Source organism: Vanessa atalanta, chromosome 1 (assembly GCF_905147765.1).
Source record: "Vanessa atalanta chromosome 1, ilVanAtal1.2, whole genome shotgun sequence".
Lineage (NCBI taxonomy): Eukaryota > Metazoa > Arthropoda > Insecta > Lepidoptera > Nymphalidae > Vanessa > Vanessa atalanta.
This window is the reverse complement of record NC_061871.1, coordinates 4,393,876-4,414,602: the sequence shown is the minus strand read 5'-3', so window position 1 is coordinate 4,414,602 and position 20,727 is coordinate 4,393,876. Positions and strand designations below refer to the sequence as shown.

The 20,727-nt window shown below is 36.2% G+C and overlaps 1 protein-coding gene across 1 annotated transcript; it reads right to left on the bottom strand.

Moving 5' to 3' along the window:
* Nucleotides 1-1,328: 1,328 nt before the first annotated feature.
* LOC125077778 lies at nucleotides 1,329-19,293 on the bottom strand. Its single transcript, XM_047689871.1, has 9 exons — nucleotides 18,745-19,293; nucleotides 15,186-15,336; nucleotides 6,265-6,405; nucleotides 5,302-6,048; nucleotides 4,645-4,881; nucleotides 4,259-4,490; nucleotides 3,575-3,813; nucleotides 2,900-3,357; nucleotides 1,329-2,411 (listed from the first exon to the last, which is right to left on the bottom strand). Exons 1-9 carry the CDS (start codon nucleotides 19,291-19,293, stop codon nucleotides 2,190-2,192), a joined length of 2,976 nt encoding a protein of 991 aa, XP_047545827.1. The 3' UTR covers nucleotides 1,329-2,189.
* Nucleotides 19,294-20,727: the final 1,434 nt, after the last annotated feature.

Genomic DNA, 20,727 nt, shown 5'->3' with positions numbered 1-20,727 from the left:
ATAATTACGGCATTAAGATTATGGTATTATGACGTTACTTTGGATTTTCTGCTTAAATTTATGACGCAAAATTACTCTGGTTCGTTTTATTACGAAACAAAATAATGTAAAGAATGTTTTTTTTCAGAATTTACGCTAATTTTACATACAAGACTCAAAAAAGCAATCGGACAAAGCTATATTTGAGGCTAATGTGTTTAGAGTTATTATATATTAGTATTTCACTGGGTTGTCCCTACTGCCCGTTGAGAATGCTAGGATTGTATATTTTACCAGAAGTTAAGAATTAACGTCAATTGGGAAGATATTAATTATTTTAAGTACAATGCCTTATACAGAAATTATCAAAGTTTTTCTCTAACCAATCTACAAGCAATAAATAAGTAGTGCTAATAATATTTACAAAGAATATCTAATCATTAACCTTAAACTATTTGACAGGGAGGTACAAATATAATGAAATCACTTTAACGATGTATTGATCGAGCTCCTAAGATTTAATAATACTTAATTTAGAAAAACAGTTAAATATTAGGGCTTTTCCGAAAAGTTTTAAAACCTTTTGAATGCAACCTTTTTTAAATTTCTTATAAATATTATATAAATGAAAAATATTTAAAAGTAATTTACCTTAATATTAATTGATATCAAAAGGAGATTCCGTTCTTAATTTATTGAAGAGACTTATTCTACCAATAATATGCATTGCTTTATCACAGCTTATAATTATAATATAACAGTATTTCTAATATTACTACATACATTTTAGAAACGATTTGAAAATGATAATTTGTTTTTAATATTATTTCAAAATAATTGAATAAAATGGAATAATAATAGCACCTAGTCACAAGCACCATGCAAAGACTTAAAATAAATTACACGCTAAGCAATACAATTACAAAAGCAAAAAACAACGGCGTTTTTTAATACTTTTTGTATTAAAAAACGTAAAGTGTAAGCCTTTTTTTTGCAAAATATATATAAACATTTTAGTAAATTAAACTTATGTATGTAATTTATAATTAAATAATATTTTTAAATTTGTGAATTCAATTGTAATTATTGTCTTAACTTATTGCAAATAAAAAGTTACATATTATTAAATACGTGTAAAGTATAAAATTATATATTAAGAAACATAAGCATATCAAATAATATTCGTGTATTAAGTTAATTTTTGTCAAAAAAAGTTTGAGATTAAAACAGCTACTTTATATAATAAAATTACTTACATTTTCTTAATAAAAGATTAAATTAAAATATCATTAAATTCGAAATTTACTTAAAATTATAAAAAAAGCTACAGTAAACAAAAAAATGGAGAAAAATGTTGTCTTTTAATTTGCTGCGGTTTTAATTATTAGATAGTTGGAATTACATCATTGATCTTGCAAATATATATATCGATAGCTTGGGAAAAATGCAATTTAACTTTGCACATGTACATATTATATCTATTACTTAAAATTGTTTTTAATATTTTTGTTTCAGAAAGATGTCATTTATGATGCAGTTTAACATATACATTTTTTTAAAGTATTTCTGGCAAACATTACGGAGAAAAAAGGAATTTATGTAACTAAAATCAAATAATTTCACGTATATTCACGCCTTAAACGATTTCGACTAAGAAAGACGACTGTTACGACCTACGAAAATAAATTTGTATTATCCATATTGGTAGACATGATGAATGCGGTAAATTTACTTGGTCTTCCTGCTTTGTTTATCCGTAGTGTCGTGATTAAGTTTTATAGTGTATTAAGAGGATATAAATGACACATATAATTAAAATAAATTTCCATATAGTTCTTTAAAGTTTACTAGACGATCTTGAAATAATCCAAGATTGATTCTAGTTCTATTGGTGAATCATCGAAATCATTATAAACATACGCTTTCTTATTAATAACAGATAATAAATATTATATGTTTTAAAAGAATTCGCTATTTTTGAACCGGATTATATTCTTTATTTTGTAGATTCAATGACCGAAATATATATTAGCATACAAAGTAAATATTATGATTATAATAAATTTTATTACATAATGCTATTTCTTGTGAGCACGACTTCACTACAGAGCCAGAAATATTTTAAAAGTCTGAGTTCCTTCAAAGTTCGTGTTTGGGTCTGGAATTAAATAGTGTTCTTCATTACCCTACATACGCTCGCTTTAACATAATCACGTGTAGCAGTTGTCCTCGTCGGCGTGGTCGGAGCAGTCGATGGTGCCATCGCAGAGCTGAGCGAAGGTGATACAGCGACCGTCGACGCAGCGCAGCTCGCCGCTGGGGCACGGCGACGCGTGGGCGCTGTTGTAGGCGCCCGCCGTGTCTGTGATGTCCGCCGTGTTGTTGCTTTCTGGAGAGTCTGCAGTTTCTTCGCGGTTGTCACGAGCCGCTTTCTGAAATTAATTTAGCTTATTATGTTCTTGTTTCATTTACACGTTTTACGTTACATTAACAGCCTGTAAATTTCCCACTGCTGGGCTAAGGCATCCTCTCCCTTTGAGGAGAAGGTATGGAGCATATTCCACCACGCTACTCCGATGCGGTTTGGTGGAATACACGTGTGGCAGAATTTAATTGAAATTAGACACATGCAGGTTTCCTCACGATGTTTTCCTTCACCGCTGAGCACGAGATGAATTATAAACACAAATTAAGCACATGAAAATTCTGTGGTGCTTGCCTGGGTTTGAACCCGAAATCATTGGCTAAGATACACTGGTTCTTACAACTGGGCCATCTCGGCTCAATTTACACACGCACACATAACACTACCATAACAATATCAAATTCTAGGTCTGATTTATATTTCTACATTATGCAAAAATATTACCCTAGTGTATCTAACTATTCTATTTAAAAATAAATATGAAATATATCGTACCCTCAACATGCCAGCTCCATCGATAACTTTTTCTAGTTTATTTATAGTTTTGTCTAACTTAGTTGATTCCACGAAGTCAGTCGCTCGATTCATTGGCCTGAATGGCTGTTTTTTTTGTCCCTTTCTCTCTGTCTGATCTTCTTTTTTCTCTTTCTCTACATCACCGAATAATCCCAGATCTTCCAAGTTAACATTTTCTGGTGAATCATCTAAATTGTCTTCATTTATATTTACATTTTTAGAATTAGGTTTTCTAGTTCTGTTTTGATGTTGATGTATTATTGGTGCTCCACTTGTATTCTCGTTATTTTCTTCAGACTCCTGTTTGAATTCAAGTGGTTTAGGACGTTTATATGGACTTAAACGTGACAAAGAAGGCCGCCGTGTGAAGTTACGCTTTAAAGCATTGTTGCTGTCGCTAGTCATGAGTAATTCCTGACTGCTGTCAGTATCTCCTGCTGAAAAAAAAGTACATAATGTTATCTTAGAATATTACAAATGTGACAAGATTTTTTGTATTTTTATCATTCTTTTTTTGAATTCCATAAAATTAACGAAATATTTCCACAATGTAGTGGCGTTAGATATTATCTTTTGAATTTATTTTTAATTAAACAACAAAAAAACAATTTACGTCTAACAAGGTGGGCAGCTGTTAGTCTATTCATGGCATACCATTACGAAGTGCAGCATAGTTCCTATTTTGTGGAACGTGCAGCCTGTTCGGTTTGCGAACTGATGGTGCTGGAGCTGAACCAGCTAATTCCTCTCCAGGCTCCCCTACGTCCTCTCCGTAGCCGCCTTCAGCACGAAGTCTTCCTCGACACAGGTCTTCTTGCTCATCTTCTCCACTAGGACAGTCAGCGTATCCATCGCAGAGCCATCGTTTTGTGATGCAAAGGCCGGAGCTGCAGCTGAAAATTTTAAAATTAATTTACTATAATAAGTTTGTCGATTAAATTGAATTAATCCAGTGGATCGAAAACGATGATTTTGAATTTACACTTAACAGGTTTTAAGATTAATTTTATGTCTGGCTATATGGCTAACTACATTCTGAGCAAACCACCATATGTCGTATAAAGTTGTTGTTAAGCTGTGAGCTTTTAAAAAAATAGGGGCTTTCGGTCTGCAAAAAATTAAAGACTTTTAATTTACAGTATATTTAAGATTAAAATTAGTAACAAATACTATACCTTTTGATTCATCGATTTGAAGAGGTACCTACTTAATGAAGATAGCCCCCTAAAATTACAATTATGCAAATAATATAAATGGGTGTGATACAACTGATCGATAAAAACAAAATATTCTTGTTAGAATTAAAACAAACGTACTTCACATTTGTTTTATAATTACCGATATTCGTTATTTTCACAAGCTGAACAAGGCATCTCATCTTCGCCGCCTGGACAATCTCTGGTTCCGTCACAGATCCAGTCTCTTGGCACACAGGAACCGTCTCCACATGCAAGTTCACGCGAGAAGCAAGGAGCGCGAGCAGTTGCACAGTTGCTACTAGAATACTGATTGCAAGCGAACATGGCCTGGAGATCCGTTGGCAACATACCATCACAGCTGTCGACGATCGCTTAAAAAATATCATGATAATTTTATTAGCCTTTTTAAAGTACAATAAGACACGTATATCTTAAAAAAAAAAGAGATCATTCTAACCACTCTCATTAATATATTTTTAATACATGTTTGTATTAATTTCCTTTAATGAGTATTAAAGTACATACCTTTGCAAAAGTTATAGCATGGCAGTTTCGGGGAGTATGGTGGCGGACTGCATTCTGGCTCGAGAAGCGAACAAGCGAAGTGCCTGACTCTTAGGCTGCAGTTAGTGCTGACGAGATATTCTATTTGTGGTAGCAAAGTCGTTACGTCCACCATGCCAACGGTGGCCGGGGCTCCCGCTAAGTCATACGGCAGAACTCCGCGGCATAGAGGCAGGCGTGTGGAACGACATTGAGGCACTGTAATATAGAAAGGAAATGTATATTAGTATTAAATAGCTATATTTTTGGTAGCTTTATTATTTATTATTGAAAACAATATACGTTGATCGCATAATAATTAAACTTATTATTATATTACTTATATTCAAGCGTTATATTGCGTAAGCATGAAATACTGAGTACTTATGTCTGTTATATATTGATAAATTAGATTTTTACTCTCTGAATTTTTTTTTTAGTCAATTGTTTTTGGGTAAGTTTTATATTCCTAAATACTGTTTAATTATAATATATTTTTTTATACATATAAAGAAAAGTGCGAACACAATTTATATTTGTGAATATAACTATCATATCTACGACGAATAGGAAATAAGTAGCGGCTCACCTTTAACCTCAAGCCCCTTGGTCTAAATGTATTGAAAGGTTTCAACTTACCATCGAAGTTACCATTTATAGGATATTTTTTTGTTGTGGAATCATCTCGGTCCCGCCATGTTGGTAGAGTCGGGGACACCCTTGTATTATATAGTGAATTTTGAGTAGTAGACTTCATATTTTCCGCGTCTTCTATTGAAATACCGAAAAGTTTTGAATGACCTGAGGTAAATTTGACATCTCTGTTGACGGCTGGCCGACTGTAATATTCTTGCACTTCAGGAGGAACGTCTGGCTTTTGTACGAAGAGTTGCTTCATTTTTGCAGAATCAAATTGTGGTAAAGGCAGAGAAGATGGAGAAACTTGTTCAACTTGTATTTCTGGCTTTGAATATTTCATTATATTTATTTTTGCCTGTTGTTTAAGATAATTAGCTATATCGTTGGATGATTCCGCGTGTGTGATGCTTTCAGTTATTGGTACCCCTTCTGTACTCGTTGTTGTAATTGCATTGCCGTCTTTAAAATAAACAGCAAGTGGTTTTTCTGGTTTCTGAGTTATGTGTGGTTTTAGTGTAGAATCACTAGGCACAGTTGTAGTAACCTTGAGTAGTTTGGGAGAACGAGAGCTTTCTGAATCTGCTTCTTCATTTCCATATTGAACCTCTGGAGCTATGTGGGTAGGAAATACGGGTGGAAGGGGTAGTTTTCTTTTCGGTAGTTTTTCAGTTACTATATCAACTATAGAAGATAAATCATAGTTGTTGTGGTCAGAATCATAAAAGTCGATTTCCGGTGGGTTTGAACCTGTATATTTAAAGATTGATGGTATTATAGAAGAACTAACAAATAGAATTTCTAATATAATAAATAAGACACAGAAAAAATACACAGTGTATATTGTACGGTACAATGTGAGTATAATAATCTATTTTACGTGTATGGAGTGCTTAATTAAGTACCTTATGATAGTTTTTTGTATACAAACTGTTCGAAAATAATAATAGGTCAAATATGTCATACCTGGCGGTCGCGACTTTTCTGTTTCCGTTTGCAAAGTTGGTTTGATAGCCACTTTGTTTCGATTATTGTGTGTTTGAGCCTCTGAAATACTTTCTTCCCAATATGTAGCATTCACTGAGTCTGATCCAGTGTCCATGTTAACTAGAATCAGAAAATACTACATTCAAATATATATTCATCCAACTTACTTTGCCGTCATCTTAAAATTTTATTTTACAAGTAATCGGGGCATTATTACACCTGTCATAGGTTAATCGGGCAAATCGTATAATTACAAAAATCCTAGGACCATTGCGCGGGATAGGATAATTGTAATCTAAGGAAGGTTTTCATAATCATCCGCGCTTTTTTTAAGATAGTATTTAAGACAAGTGGAAATTTTAACGCTGATTGGCTAATCTATTAGACATAGACAGGAATGTAGTCATTAGCCTTTCAGCACATCTAACAAGCCGTTGATGTCAGCCAATGAATACTCATAACATTGTGGTCATTCGCGACTTTCCTAAGTTAAGTCGAATTTTTGCAAAGATCATAAAAATTGCTCGGACGCTATTGTCCTAGATTTTTCAATGATTCTATTTGTCGGAATGTCCCATGGCATACATAGACATACACCAATTACCCCAGAACCCAGATTAGAACCTGCCACATTCAGATGGCTGTAGATGATCACACAGTATTTGAATGAGTTTTGAATATTATTAATTATTTTCTGAACCAATCTTATATAGCACAAATATGTATTACTAAATAGCATAAGTCAAATCTAACTAAAGGTGGGCCAGCCGCCAACCAACTAATTTGTAACTTTCGGAAGTTTATTTCCTTTGGAAGTTAAATTAGAGCGTGTTTAATTAAAATCTGCTTTGTAATTATTTATATGTTATTGAGTCCAAAGATCGTAAGTTCAAATCTAGATTAAAATTATTTACTTATTATAGTGGTAAATTTGTTTCTCATATTAATTCCCCGATCAGCAATAAGATAAAGGCATAGATAAATAATGTATATCTTCGAATTTTAGTGAACCGAGTGAAAAAAGTGAAAAGTGGTGGTGGTATTTGTTTAGGAAACAACCACAGTACTATATTTTTCCAATATAAACATTTTTATGACATTGCGCCTGATTTTTTTATTTAGAAAATATTGCTTCAATAATATTAGCAGGTGGCGTTCGTTATTCATAAATGTTGATTTATGAATAATAATTATTTACTAATTCATAATCACAACGGAAAATGCTTAGACGCTACAATTTATTTTAATTAATAAATATCTTAAAAGAAACCTCGGTTGACTTAAACGAAAATTCGGGGTTATGTATTTGTGGGGTCACATTTTCAAGTACAAACTTAATCGTATTCGAATTGACGTAACTACACAGGAAGCACATGAGGACGTGAGACAGTGAAAGCGGGGTTAAAGAAGTCACTAGCACGCCCCCGCAGCTACGCAAGATGAGTTCGACCTAGTCATCATTAATCCTTATCAGTTACACAACTGTTTTAGAACGAAATGTATTCGATTTTTAAAGATGTGCATGTGCAACAGTCTTGGTCTAATAGAAACTTCTTCGAACACTCATTGAAAATATTAATATTGGTTTTCAATAATATTTATTTAAAGGTCATTCGAAAGCTAGAACTTATTAAATTTCAACCTATTCATATTAAATATATAAACGGTATAATAGCAATATTAATTTCGCTTGACCTACTAAACAATTAGGGTACAACTAAGCGAATATTATACATAAGAGCCATGGAGATTTATAGCCGGACACTTCACGTGTGAACCAATTACCCTAGTGGTACATACATACATACTCGCTTGTCATTTTAATTGCAAACAAATTGTTCTTATTCTAAGATAAATATAATATACTCGAAGGAAAATTTAAAGCAATATTTTATAATTATATATAGTTACTATGTTTTAGGTTATAAATTTGTCAGTTGAATTTAATTATTAGCAGGTAAACGCTTGTCTATGATGTTAGAGGACATTTGAAGCTTACATTTCTATGTATCTAGAGCTTGCAATTTAGTATTGGACTATTCGTTGTCTATGTTAAAAGTGAAAATTTTGATGGGATGTCATATTTTCTAGGCTAAATTAATTTCCTCTTCGTCTCGAATACTTTTAATATTTTAGTTTTGTACTAACATATAGGCCTTATTACAGATAATGTTTTTTGACTCAGCGTATTAAGAACACTATGATTAATTATTTTTGCAGTACATTTTTTTTTCACTTCAAGCATGCAATATCGTCGCTTTACTGATTTATTTATTAGTATTATATATTTAATTAAATTTTAACGTGTAATATAGGGCACTCGGCCAATAACTTCGTCAGTAATTTTGACATCAGAGGAAAATTAGTTAATTGCTCCGAGCTATGTAGGTAGGTAAACACCCTAAGGCCAGCTTCTAATGACACATAACTAACATAAAATTATTATGTATATTATATAATAATTGGTTAAAAAACAACCTATTCCTTGGGATCCTATTAATTACGATATTGTTTTGTTTGAATACTTTTTAGTGTTTAGCCTAGATGGCTGAGTGGTTTAATCGCGTGTATATTAACGGATGATTGCGGGTTCAAGCCCAGGAAGGCACCAATTTAAATTGCCATTTACTTAATTTGAGTTTATAATTTATCTCGGCGATGATGGAAATATCCTGAGGAAAGCCGTATTTGTCCAATTTACCACCAAACCATCTACTCAAAGGGAGAGGTAACCTAAGCCCAGCCGTGGGGCATGTGCAGGCGTTACTTTACGTATGTAAATGGAATTGAATAATTTAAAAAAGCAACTTTATAATGTAACTTATTGTGAACTCGGGCTTACTATTTTGTTTTTTTAATCTGCATCTGCTTAAAACATTAAAAAATGATATTAAATCACTTAATGTGGTTATTCTTGTGTTGCTTTTTTATAGTGTCATTTTTCAAATTACGTTTAGTGAATAAAATTAAGTGTTGAATTTAAACTAAATTGTATCTTAATTTATTTAAGAAAGATAGTATTTATATATATATATTTGATAATTCTATTATGTTTGAACGATCTAACAATTTTTTACTACGTTTGGTTCTCGTATGATAATTTTTATTCAATGTTTTTATTTTTTTTATTATAAGCGTACTTAAATTCGAACACTTGAAGTAAACTTTTATTACCTACCATACACATAAGGTTAAGTAATTTTAAAAATATATTGTCACATTATTGTTAAAATTTGTGCAAAAGAAAGTAGGGTCAGAGGGCTTATTGTGTAAAATTCATGCATTATGTAGGCACGCTCTGCAAAGATGCACAATAGCTGTCGTGAGGTCAACTTTCATTTTCGACAATCCATTGCAAAAACTGTCAATTGAAAGCATATTAAGGAGATATGTGGATTTCAGGTACGCAATCTTGTCTGGACCATAAGCGAAAATTATTGATTATAACTCTGCTGTTGCTTTTAAAACTGGCTGTTAACCCTTCGCGTGCTGAACGAGAAAGTGTCTGAATATTTATGAAGATATCAAAGGCTTGGTAAAATTGTCCATAGGTAACAAAGTATATATATGAGAAAGACTATAATTGGTTAGAAAGTTATTTACGACCCTCCCGCGACGTGGTCCTGTAATTATCGTATTTTACCAGTTATATTAGCCGATAAACGATGTCGCTGGTAATTTTTCGGCTAATTGGTTTTAAATGCTCACAAAAACATCGCGTATAGTTGAAGCGAGGAGATAAAGATAATACTGAGGATAATTATGTCGGTCGCTTTTGGCTATCTTATTGCTTTTGACGGTAAACTGTTTGCTGCTGAAAATGTCACTAAATGTAAAGTATGTATTTTTGTATTCTTAATGTGTCTTAATGAGGTCGGTCAGTTGACTGATTAAATTTATTATTTGAATCCAGAATTTATTCCAAAAAAGTAAAAGTCATTCTTATTTCAAATTTCGTGCTTTAAAGCAAAGGATAATCTAGATAACTGTATTAGACATTAACTTTAACTGTACATCAGTTAAGTGTTGTAGTTTATATAAATAAGTCTTCTGTGTTATCTGTATGATATCATAAAGAAATAAAATTTTATTGAAACACTTTCACACGTACGTAACATTACTTTTTATAGTGTAGTAAATACCAATAGTTATAGTAGATAAAACGGATAATTATCTTGAATTTAATGGAAAGCTTGGAAAGGTTGCAGAAGGTCTGACACACACACATCAACATAAAACATATTCAAACAATAACACGTAAAATATAAACGAATATTTTCGGTAACATTTTATAGCAGCGATTAAGTATATCTTTTATGATAATATTTACGTACGAACATAGTACAATAACAAAAAAATATCTAATGATATAATTGAGGAATTCAAATGGATTTTTGTGTTTTTCGTATATATTTGTATCTTTTTTTCAAACATATAAGAGAGCAGAAGTTTAATATTTCTTCCAAACAGAAGATGGAATGATAATAGTATATATAGCCAAACTACTGATTCAGGGTCGGATTTAGGGGAGGGCAACCGTGGCAACTACCCTGGGAGAGGGGCCCTCACAATAGAGATTCCGCCAAGTTAACAAATATCTTTTATACAATATATATAGGCAGATTATAATAATATTACTAATTATTGTTTTAAAAGTTACCGATACAAGTAAATAAATTGTAGCTTACTGTAGAAATTAAAATATTCAAATTAATTAATTATTTTTATATATTCAAATTAAATAAAAAATATTAGGGTCTCCACACCTCTGTTGCTCTAGGGCCTCCAAACCATTAAATCCGACCGGGATGTAATGCTATCCGTTACGTAGGTACATGTAATAATAATAAAAGCGGAATAGGTCCACCCCTTTCACTCATTGAGAGGGGCTCAGGCTACGTAGTGGTGGGGTGGGGGGAGTACGTGGTAATCGGAGCATACTTCTCCCCGAACCGAAGTTTGGCTGAGTTCGAGATCTATCTCGGTTCGGTCAGATCTGCGGTGGCCAGGCAGTCGTCGAAACAGACAATACTTCTCGGCGACCTAAACGCAAAATCGCGTGCCTGGGGCAACCCTGCCACGAATCCGCGAGGGAGGGCCGTACAAGTGTGGGCCCTACTCTCCAATCTGTCCCTCCTCAACAAGGGGCAGGTTCACACCTGCGTGCGCCAACAGGGGGGTTCTGTGGTGGACGTATCGTTCGCTACCCCTGTAGTGGCTCGCAGAGTGCAGAACTGGAGAGTAGAGGAGGAGGTGGAGACTCTATCGGATCACCGCTACATCCGATTTGAGATCTCCACCTCTCGCAGGCCGGCGGAACCCCAGAGGGTGCCGACCACGCTGCCGAGGTGGTCTCTCGGCCAGGTCGATCGAGAGCTGGTCAAGGAGGCTGCCATCGTGCAGCGGTGGGTTTCCGCAGGGAGAAGGGAGGGCGCCAACGCGGAGGAGCTGGCGGGTCGCATGAGCAGTTCCCTCAAGGAGGTCTGCGATGCGGCTATGCCTCGGACCCGGCGCAAGGTTCCGCGCCGGCATGTCTACTGGTGGTCGCTCGAAATCGCTGACCTTCGGGCGACGTGTTGCCGGGCGCGGAGGGCCTACGTCCGCTGTCGAAGACACAACGGCCTCGACGCGGAACTGGAGGGACAGTTGCTGGCCGCTTATCGTCAACTGAAAAAAGATCTGCAGTTGGCAATAAGTAAGGCCAAGGAGAGGGCCAGGGAGGAGCTTCTGGCGGGCCTCAACCGAGACCCGTGGGGGCGCCCGTACCGTGGTGTGCGTGGAAAGTTCCGCAACCAAAGCGCCCCCGTCACGGAGACGCTGCCGCCGGATCTTCTTCTGCGCCTAGTTGGGGAACTCTTCCCCCATCCAGGCGAGCACGTCCCTCCGCAGATGGCCCCTCGCTCCGTGATAGAAGACGCAGTGGCTCCACCACTGATCACGAAGCGGGAGATGGAGATGGCCCTCGGCCACTTGAAAACCAAGAACACGGCGCCGGGTCCAGATGGGGTTCCAGGGCGTGTTTTGTGCGACGCTCTGGAATACCTAGGTGCAAGGCTTCGGGAGTTGTTCGACGAATGTCTTTGCAGCGGGCAGTTTCCGAAGCCTTGGAAGGAGGGGAAGTTGGTGCTATTGCCGAAGGAAGGTCGGCCGATGAATTCCCCTTCGGCGTACAGGCCAATAGTGCTGCTGAACGAGACGGCCAAACTTTTCGAAAAGGTCCTCGCAGCCCGTCTTGTTCAGCACCTTGAGGAGGTCGGTCCGGGTCTTTCAGAGGCCCAGTATGGGTTCAGGGCAGGCCGATCAACAGTCGACGCCCTGGACGCCCTGAAGACTCGGACGACAGAAGCGGTGGCCCGGGGGCAAGTCGTCCTGGCGGTGTCACTCGATGTGACGAACGCCTTTAACAGTCTTCCATTCGAGACGATCAGGGAGGCACTTCTATACCACGGGGTGCCGACCTATCTGAGGAGACTGTTGGAAGCGTACCTCCAGGACCGGGAGGTCCTCTGGGTGGGGGTCAATGGGGAGCTAGTCCGGCATCGGGTAGGCTGCGGCGTTCCACAGGGGTCGGTTCTCGGCCCAATCCTGTGGAACGTTAGTTTCGATTGGCTCTTGAGAGCTCCCGTCCTTCCCGGGATGGGGGTGCTCTGTTACGCGGACGACACCCTCATCACGGCGACAGGGCGAGATTTTGGGGACGCAGCCCGCTTGGCTGAAGTCGGAACTGCTCTCACCGTGGACCGGATGGAAGCGCTGGGCCTGAGGGTCTCCATTTCGAAAACGGAGGCTCTCCTTTTCCACGGTCCACGAAGGGGACCCCCTCGAGGGGCAAGTATCACCGTCCAGGGGACGGTGATCAAGGTGCAGGCCCAGATGAAGTACCTGGGCCTGATCCTGGACGGACGATGGAGCTTCAGGCAGCATTTCGCTCAACTCGGGCCGAAGCTCATCAACGCCGCTGCCGCCCTGGGACGCCTCCTACCAAATGTGGGAGGGCCGGGATCGCTATGTCGGCGACTATATGCCGGTGTAGTGAGGTCAATGGCGCTGTACGGTGCCCCGATTTGGATAGACGCCCTCACCGCTGGCAATCGGGCCCTCTTGCGGAAACCGCAGAGGGTCATAGCAGTGAGAGGTATAAGAGGGTACCGTACGGTGTCATGGACTGCGGCGACACTTCTCGCGGGTGATCCACCTTGGGAACTCCAAGCGGAGGTGCTCGCAGAGGTGTACCGGTACCGGGCGGAGGCGAGGAACGGCGGCGACCGTCCAGGGTTGGCGGAGGTCGGGCGGATCAGGGCCATAGCCCAGCAAGCCCTGATCGCCCGATGGGAGGAGGATCTGGGGTCACCCACGGCAGGCCTGGCGACAGTGGAGGCGGTTCGTCCCCACTTGAGTCGCTGGGTCAAGAGAAAGCGTGGCACGCTCACGTTCAGGATGACGCAGGTACTTACCGGGCACGGATGCTTCGGTAAGTACCTGCACGGGATAGCGCGGCGGGAGGTATCACCCTCCTGCCATCAGTGTGGCGCGTCAGTGGACACGGCGTACCACACCCTGACTGAGTGTGCTGCGTGGGGGCCCCAGAGGCACACCCTGGCGGCGTCTTTGGGCGGAGACCTCTCGCTGCCGAGCGTCATCAACGCAATGCTCGGTAGCGAGGCGTGCTGGTCAGAAATGCGCTCCTTCTGCGAAAACGTTATGTCGCAGAAGGAGGCAGCGGAACGGGAGCGGGAGGTGGACGCTGCTGCAGACCCGATCCGCCGAAGAAGACCGGGGAGGAGGAAACAACGCTACGCGCACCTTCTCCCCCCGCCTCAATAGGCGCCACAGGAGCTAGGAGGGTTCTCAGTACCCCGGGAATCCCCCCTAGGAATTGGAGGCCCGCATAGGTGGGCCGACCGTCAGGGCGTCACGGTAGTATGCGAAAGCGATCCCGTGGCGCCTACCGATGAGACGGAGAGGGTACCGCTGGTTTTTTTTTAGTGGGTATTCCGGTGTGCCGCTAACATCTTGGGCACCGGCGAGTCCCACATACCCCCCCACTTCCACGTGGGGGAAACGCGTAACGCGTTTTTCCAGCGAAAAAAAAAAAAAAAAAAAAAAAAAAAAAAAAAAAAAAAAAAAAAAAAAAAAAAAAAAAAAAAAAAAAAAAAAAAAAAAAAAAAAGGTACATGTAATAACGAATTATGCATGATTTTCTATTCAATTTAAATTGGTAAACTAATAATTATAATATATCCTACAGAACCAGTAAGTATTTGTAATTACAAGATCCAATCGTAAATAATATAGAAAATGTTACATCAACGGTTTTTAATCAGCGAAGCAATTTTTAACAACAATTTAAAAGACAAAAAGTAACAAAATGTAATTATTGTATAGATATACTTATAAAAGTGGTGAAAGTTTCGAAATGAAAGCTATTTTATTTACAATAGAATTGTATAACATTTGAAGATAAGATGAGGACATTTACAGATTATTTTATTTAATTGTATTGGTTGCAATAGTAATAGGTACAAATCTAATTGTATTATTTTCATTATTACGTTTTAGTCTTATTGCACTACTAACTTACCTTACACATACATCAAAGACAATGACATTTTCCCATAGACAATTTCATTACTTTTGGCTAATTTGACATAATCCTAACAATAAAAATGTCTTTGTCATTAAATATAATCAAGCTAAATCATTAAATAAAATTTTTATTTTATTTTAAGTATATGCTTTTAAATGTGTCTGTTATGTTGAGTACATAAGAAATAAAACATATGTATATAAAAAGTAAGGTTATATATAGTATGAGAGAAGCTCATCCGAAAGATGTGGCTAATAAAAAATTAGAAAAGTAATTCTATATATGTATCATTTTTTTTGTTTTGTATTATTACCTGGCATAAGGAAATAAACGAATACTGCAAGCGCGATGCATACGGTGAAGAGTGCGAGCGGCCATCGCAGCACACGTAACGCCCGGACCAGCTGGTTTGAACCGGCGCCACTGTCATTCGCCACGCGATATAAGCTGTCTGGATGTGAACCCTGCAACAACATTTATCTTATGTTTATTTAAATTTAGAGTCAAAAAATAGAATTGATGCTATAAGGAATATTTCATATATTCTTTTTGAGAATATATTTTTGCGACCTTAAGAAAGTAGCTGTAGTTTGAATAATATTTATATAAGCCATTATTGACTTAAGTAAAACATTTTACACGGGTAAATAAACTTTTAGTTTAATGTATAGAAACCAATGTTTATATTAAGAGTGTAAATATTTGTTTATAATCTCATGTGATAAAATCTTATGGTATTGAATTTTATTGGTCGGAAAACTTCAAAACGCTATTACCATTAAAAGCGTGAAATATCTAATTTGTATAAATTACTGTATTTATTCATAACATCTCATTAACGGCTTAATCAAATTGTGTTATGTAATGAAGAGTTATGGTCTCAGAATGGAATGTGATCATTGCTTGTTAATTTATGACCATGAAATAAAAAAAAAAACTTATTTTAATGTTTTATTGTTTTACCTTTTTTATGTTTTTATTTATGCGCACAAATTATACAGAGGAAGATATGATAATATATTTATTTTTAAATGTTATAAACTCGGCCAATATTTTTTATTGTGGAATAACACTCGATAAACGTTTGGTCGACAAGAAAGTTATGTCACAACAAAGCTATTAAGTTAGTGGAACCCAGAATAATTTATTCGGATTTTAAAACTATAATGGTGCGTGATTTAAGGTTGAGGTGACACATCGACGGGATGGCCCCTGACCTTAGAGAAAGCTGACGAAGTCTCCCCAGTTCCAACGTAACACTGGTTTTAAGAGTTTTTGATTTTTTTAGCATTTTGATAAAGAACACAAGTATTCAATAAAAGTCTGACATATTGTTGATATTGTGGTCATCAATCCAATTATAGTAAAGAGAGAGTAATAAAGGTTTATGCGTGATTAACACCTAATGACGTAACGCGCTAGGCTTTAAATAATTTAGATCTTACGTTTGTGTTTTTGGGTCACACATTTATTTTATATACATATATTATATTGTCATAAATGTTTTTATTTTTATTTTTAATAAGTAAACGTTTTATTACTAACAGTATTTAAAATGGGATATTTATCAAGTTTTCACGAGACTCATCTCGTGAACAAGACATTCGTAGATAATGTCGAAATATCGAGCTCCAACAAATGAAAATAAAAAACATGGTAAATATCCCGTTTTAAATACTGTTAGTAATAAAAATAACCATGTTAATTTAAAATCTTATAAAGTAAACGTTTTATTGTATAAAATAAACATTTGAAAATTATAGAAGTATAATTTTATTATAGTGCAATATTTCTTAAGATTAATTCTTGGCAATATTTTTTGGATTTATATTCAGGAACAACATTCTAACTAATATATATAGATATGGTAATTTTACTTTGATTATATTTTGCTTGATTATTCTAGATCATTATGAGCTGTAATTTTGGCAACTGTTGTAATATCTTCAGTACTTCGTGTATCAGTTAATGCGTTAAATGTAAATCGGTCGGTAGGTATTCAAACTCATCGACGACAATTAAAAAATAACTGAGAACTTACCCTTCTTAGTTAATAACTTAATCTTTTCTTACGACTTGAACAATTGTTTTTAACCGACTTCAAAAGGAGGATGTTCTCAATTCAGTTTTTGATTTGTTTGTGGTCCTGATACAATGAAGGCAATCAGAAAATCTGTGTGTACAATCTGTGTAGCTACCACGCTGAGTATTCCTTTTTTAATTTATTAAAATCCATAAATAGTATCACTAGATGCATACAGGTACAACGTTCAAACAAGGTTTACGGTTTTGAAGAGCCATTTTTTTAATAACGCTGGTACTAACGGTAGTTTAAAATTTCATAACACGTCCTACGCGTACTACACAATACCTATTCCTTTTATTATATATATTCATACCTTATACAAGTTTCGTTCTTAATAACCTTCATTAGACACGTGTGAAGGTAAATTATCCTATGATTTTAAATAATAATCAATCGCAAATTTAGTTTATCGATATACTAGATACGTAATATTTGTAAAGGAAACTACGCTGGACCTTCTATTATAGCTTGAACGTTATAACTAAACCTAATTTACATAATCGATTTAGTTCAACACAATATATCAGATACTAGTATGTATTTAATAGCACTAGAATATTATTAATTTTAGATCTTGCTTACTTATTATTACCTATATATATTTTTGATTATTGATTAGGTACATAGATTATTTTAGGTAAGTCAAGTGGAAAGTTTGTCCACGAGTAAAATATTGTATTATTAGTTATTAAGGAGTCAAGTTGGCTCAATGGTGGAAAGCCTTACAATAATGATTGCGCGTTCAAAGACAGGCAAGAACCAACAAATTTTGTGCTTGTTTTATTGCTTATATGTGTTAATTTGAGTACTCGTGCTCGGAAATGAAGAGAAACATCGCGAGGAAAACTACATGTGTTTCAATCTAATTCTGCAACATGTGTATCCGCTATCCATAAACCATCATTGAAATAGCGTGATTTCCACCACTAAAAACCTTACTCTCAATGGGAGAGGAGGTTTTAAACCAGCAGTGGTATAATTACAGACTGTTACTAACTAGTAATTAAATTAAATTAAATGTAACTAATTGAATTACCAATTGAGTATTATCATATTTCTAGCGATTTCAAATCCTAAAAAATGTCTTCGATTTGAAGTTTCCCGAGTTCGACTCTGTGTTGACCTTTCGTTGTTTGTTTGTGTATTGATTTGTATATTATTGTACGAATGTAAATAATTGTATATAATTATATAAGTAAAATGTAATGTTCGTAAAGGTTGATCCTGTTCGTCTCACTCTCGAGACAACAACACAAACTCATTTCGTATTTCGTCATATTGCATAGTTATTTAATAAGTATTTATTGTTGTAAAGTAAGAAAATAAGGTTTTTTATGATGGACTGACACTAGTTCCCTGAGAGCAATGACGGTCTCTCGCGGAGACGCTACATGCGTTGACACTGGACGTGTAAAATAAAGTTTTAATTCAATTCAACGTACCCATGTATCTAAATAAATATTCATAAAATATCAGATGAAGGTTTATAAAAATCCACCATGGCATGTAATGGAAGTCTAAATTTCCAACAGTAGTGTTTACATCCGAATTTAATTTTTGTATTAAAACAGTTATAATCTACCAGATCATATACAAAGAGAAACCTCATTTTACCTACATATTCATTTAAATGTTCATAAGTAATCTTCTTTTTAATTAATATCCTTGTAAGATAAAACATAGTCGCATTATGTAATTAAATTGTATTCTCTTAAGAAAATTGAGAAAACATGTAACATTTTATGCTGACGTGTATAATTGTTACGCAACTTACGTTGTATCCTACCTTAGCTGCAAATGTCTTCACCTCTCGCGGCTTAGCGAAGTATTTGTCGAGCTTGGTATCATAACCCTGTATATCGTTAGCATTCGGAAGTTGCGGAGATCTGACCCGATAAGTGCCATACTGTTCACCGTGCTCAGATATCGTCGGTAAATTCGGTGAGCTGCAGCTGCTACTGGAACGCGAATAAGCGTAATTTATTGAACCATCGGCCGGATTTTTAGGCTTCTTTGTAAAAGTATGCTTTTTTGGTGGTTCTTCGAGTTTCAAATCGTATGTTTCGTACTTTTCCGTGACGAAGTTTTCTTCAACATCTGTAGTTGGAACGTAACGCAAAAGTCTGGGCTCTTTTATTTTCTTCTCGTATTTAACGGCATCTGTCTCATTGTCAAGCTCGGCTACATTACGTGAATGTCTTTCATTAGCAGATGTAGTTTTATTTGTTTTTCTCTTAGTTTTTCTTTCAGCCGTGCGTGTTTGAACGTGATCGCAAACAATCTCTGAATCTGAGGACGGTCTGTCCCCATATAACACGTAATTACCGTTAACCATGTTGCAAAAAATATATTAATTATCCGATTTCGAATAATTATAGAACACTTGAGTAGTTTCTTGTTTTAAATCCATATTAATCTTTCTTTATGTCATAAAATGTTGTATAAAATATCCGCTAGCTCTTGCTCGATTCAACCTGGTCAAGAAGTCTGGCAATGAATGAAGTGCCGTTTGCGAATGTGGCTTGTTTGTTTATTTTTATCGTGTTATGATTTTAAATGATGTAGCAAATTCTTAAGTAGTAATTTGTGCAATGTTGAAACAGTATACATGCGAAAAGTAAACGTAAACCATAACCCATTTTCAATCCTTATTGAAACTGTTAATATTTGAGATATTACAAATAATCTTTAACATGTTTCGTTTTATAATAATTATATTATTGAAGCGATGTGTTATTTAGCTGTAGGTTTAATTACAATTCGTTAATAAATCATATTTAATAATTACTCTGTACTTTTAAAAAAATCTCACCAATCATAGGCAAACAAACGAAGTACTTCGAAACAAATAATGAGAAAATTTGCAATGTTGTAAATGCAAGTACTCAATAGATAAGATTCGAAGCGGTAATGTCGACCATTATTGTTTTGACGGCGTTCCCGCGCTTTTTGCCCTCTTTACGCGGGAACGTTCTCAGTAAAGCGCGTGCGCGACAATGGAGGCCTACCAGGCAACGAGAGTGAATTGGATGCGATTGTGCAACGACCAGAGCGTTTTATGCAACTGATGCAGCAGATCTGATATCTTGGGTCATTTGTACTTTAACTATTTCCTGATCATAATCTGTTCCCATCAACTCCTGCGTTACATAACAATCGGCGTGATTAATGTTTATATTGAGGATGCACTTCCATTAAAAACATATATTATATAAGTCTTATATAGCAGGTCAAAAATTTTTGTTTATTGGAACAAAAATCGTAAACATTTTAAAAATCTCTTGCGTTCCTTGTTGAATTAGATAAATGTGTTGTAACATTGTACGACTACAATTCCCACGTTTTAAAAAAGTTTTTATGAGATTTATTCAAAAAACTTAATGTCTTTATTGAAATACATGAAACTCTAAAAAAGTGACGTAAATTTTTTACACACGTAACTACAAAAATAACAGTGAATATCCTTACGACAATCTTCACTTTATGCATAAATTTATCGGCAAAGTGGAGTGATATGTAAATTGCGTATAAAGACCATAATTACGGCTGATGCGTCGAGAACAACCATTAATGTTGATCTTGCAACATTAAGTTTCACTTAACTGCGCGTCGCTTTTGACTGATGTATTTGATTCAGACAGAGTAACCATAGTTTTGCACTTGCAAGGCACGTAATCAATTTCAAATACCTTAATACAATTATGAAAACCATAAATCGAGTAATCGCTCGCATTGTATTAGGTCGAAATAACAAACGAAGTCCTTGAAC

Excerpts from the sequence above, each read along its gene's own strand:
- LOC125077778 (XM_047689871.1), bottom strand. The coding sequence starts at position 19,293 with ATGGTTAACGGTAATTACGTGTTATATGGGGACAGACCGTCCTCAGAT. Across the intron at positions 6,049-6,264 it reads AGAAAAGTCGCGACCGCCAG|GTTCAAACCCACCGGAAATC; the intron begins GTATGACATATT and ends TTAAATATACAG. Across the intron at positions 3,814-4,258 it reads TGTGAAAATAACGAATATCG|CTGCAGCTCCGGCCTTTGCA; the intron begins GTAATTATAAAA and ends TAAAATTTTCAG.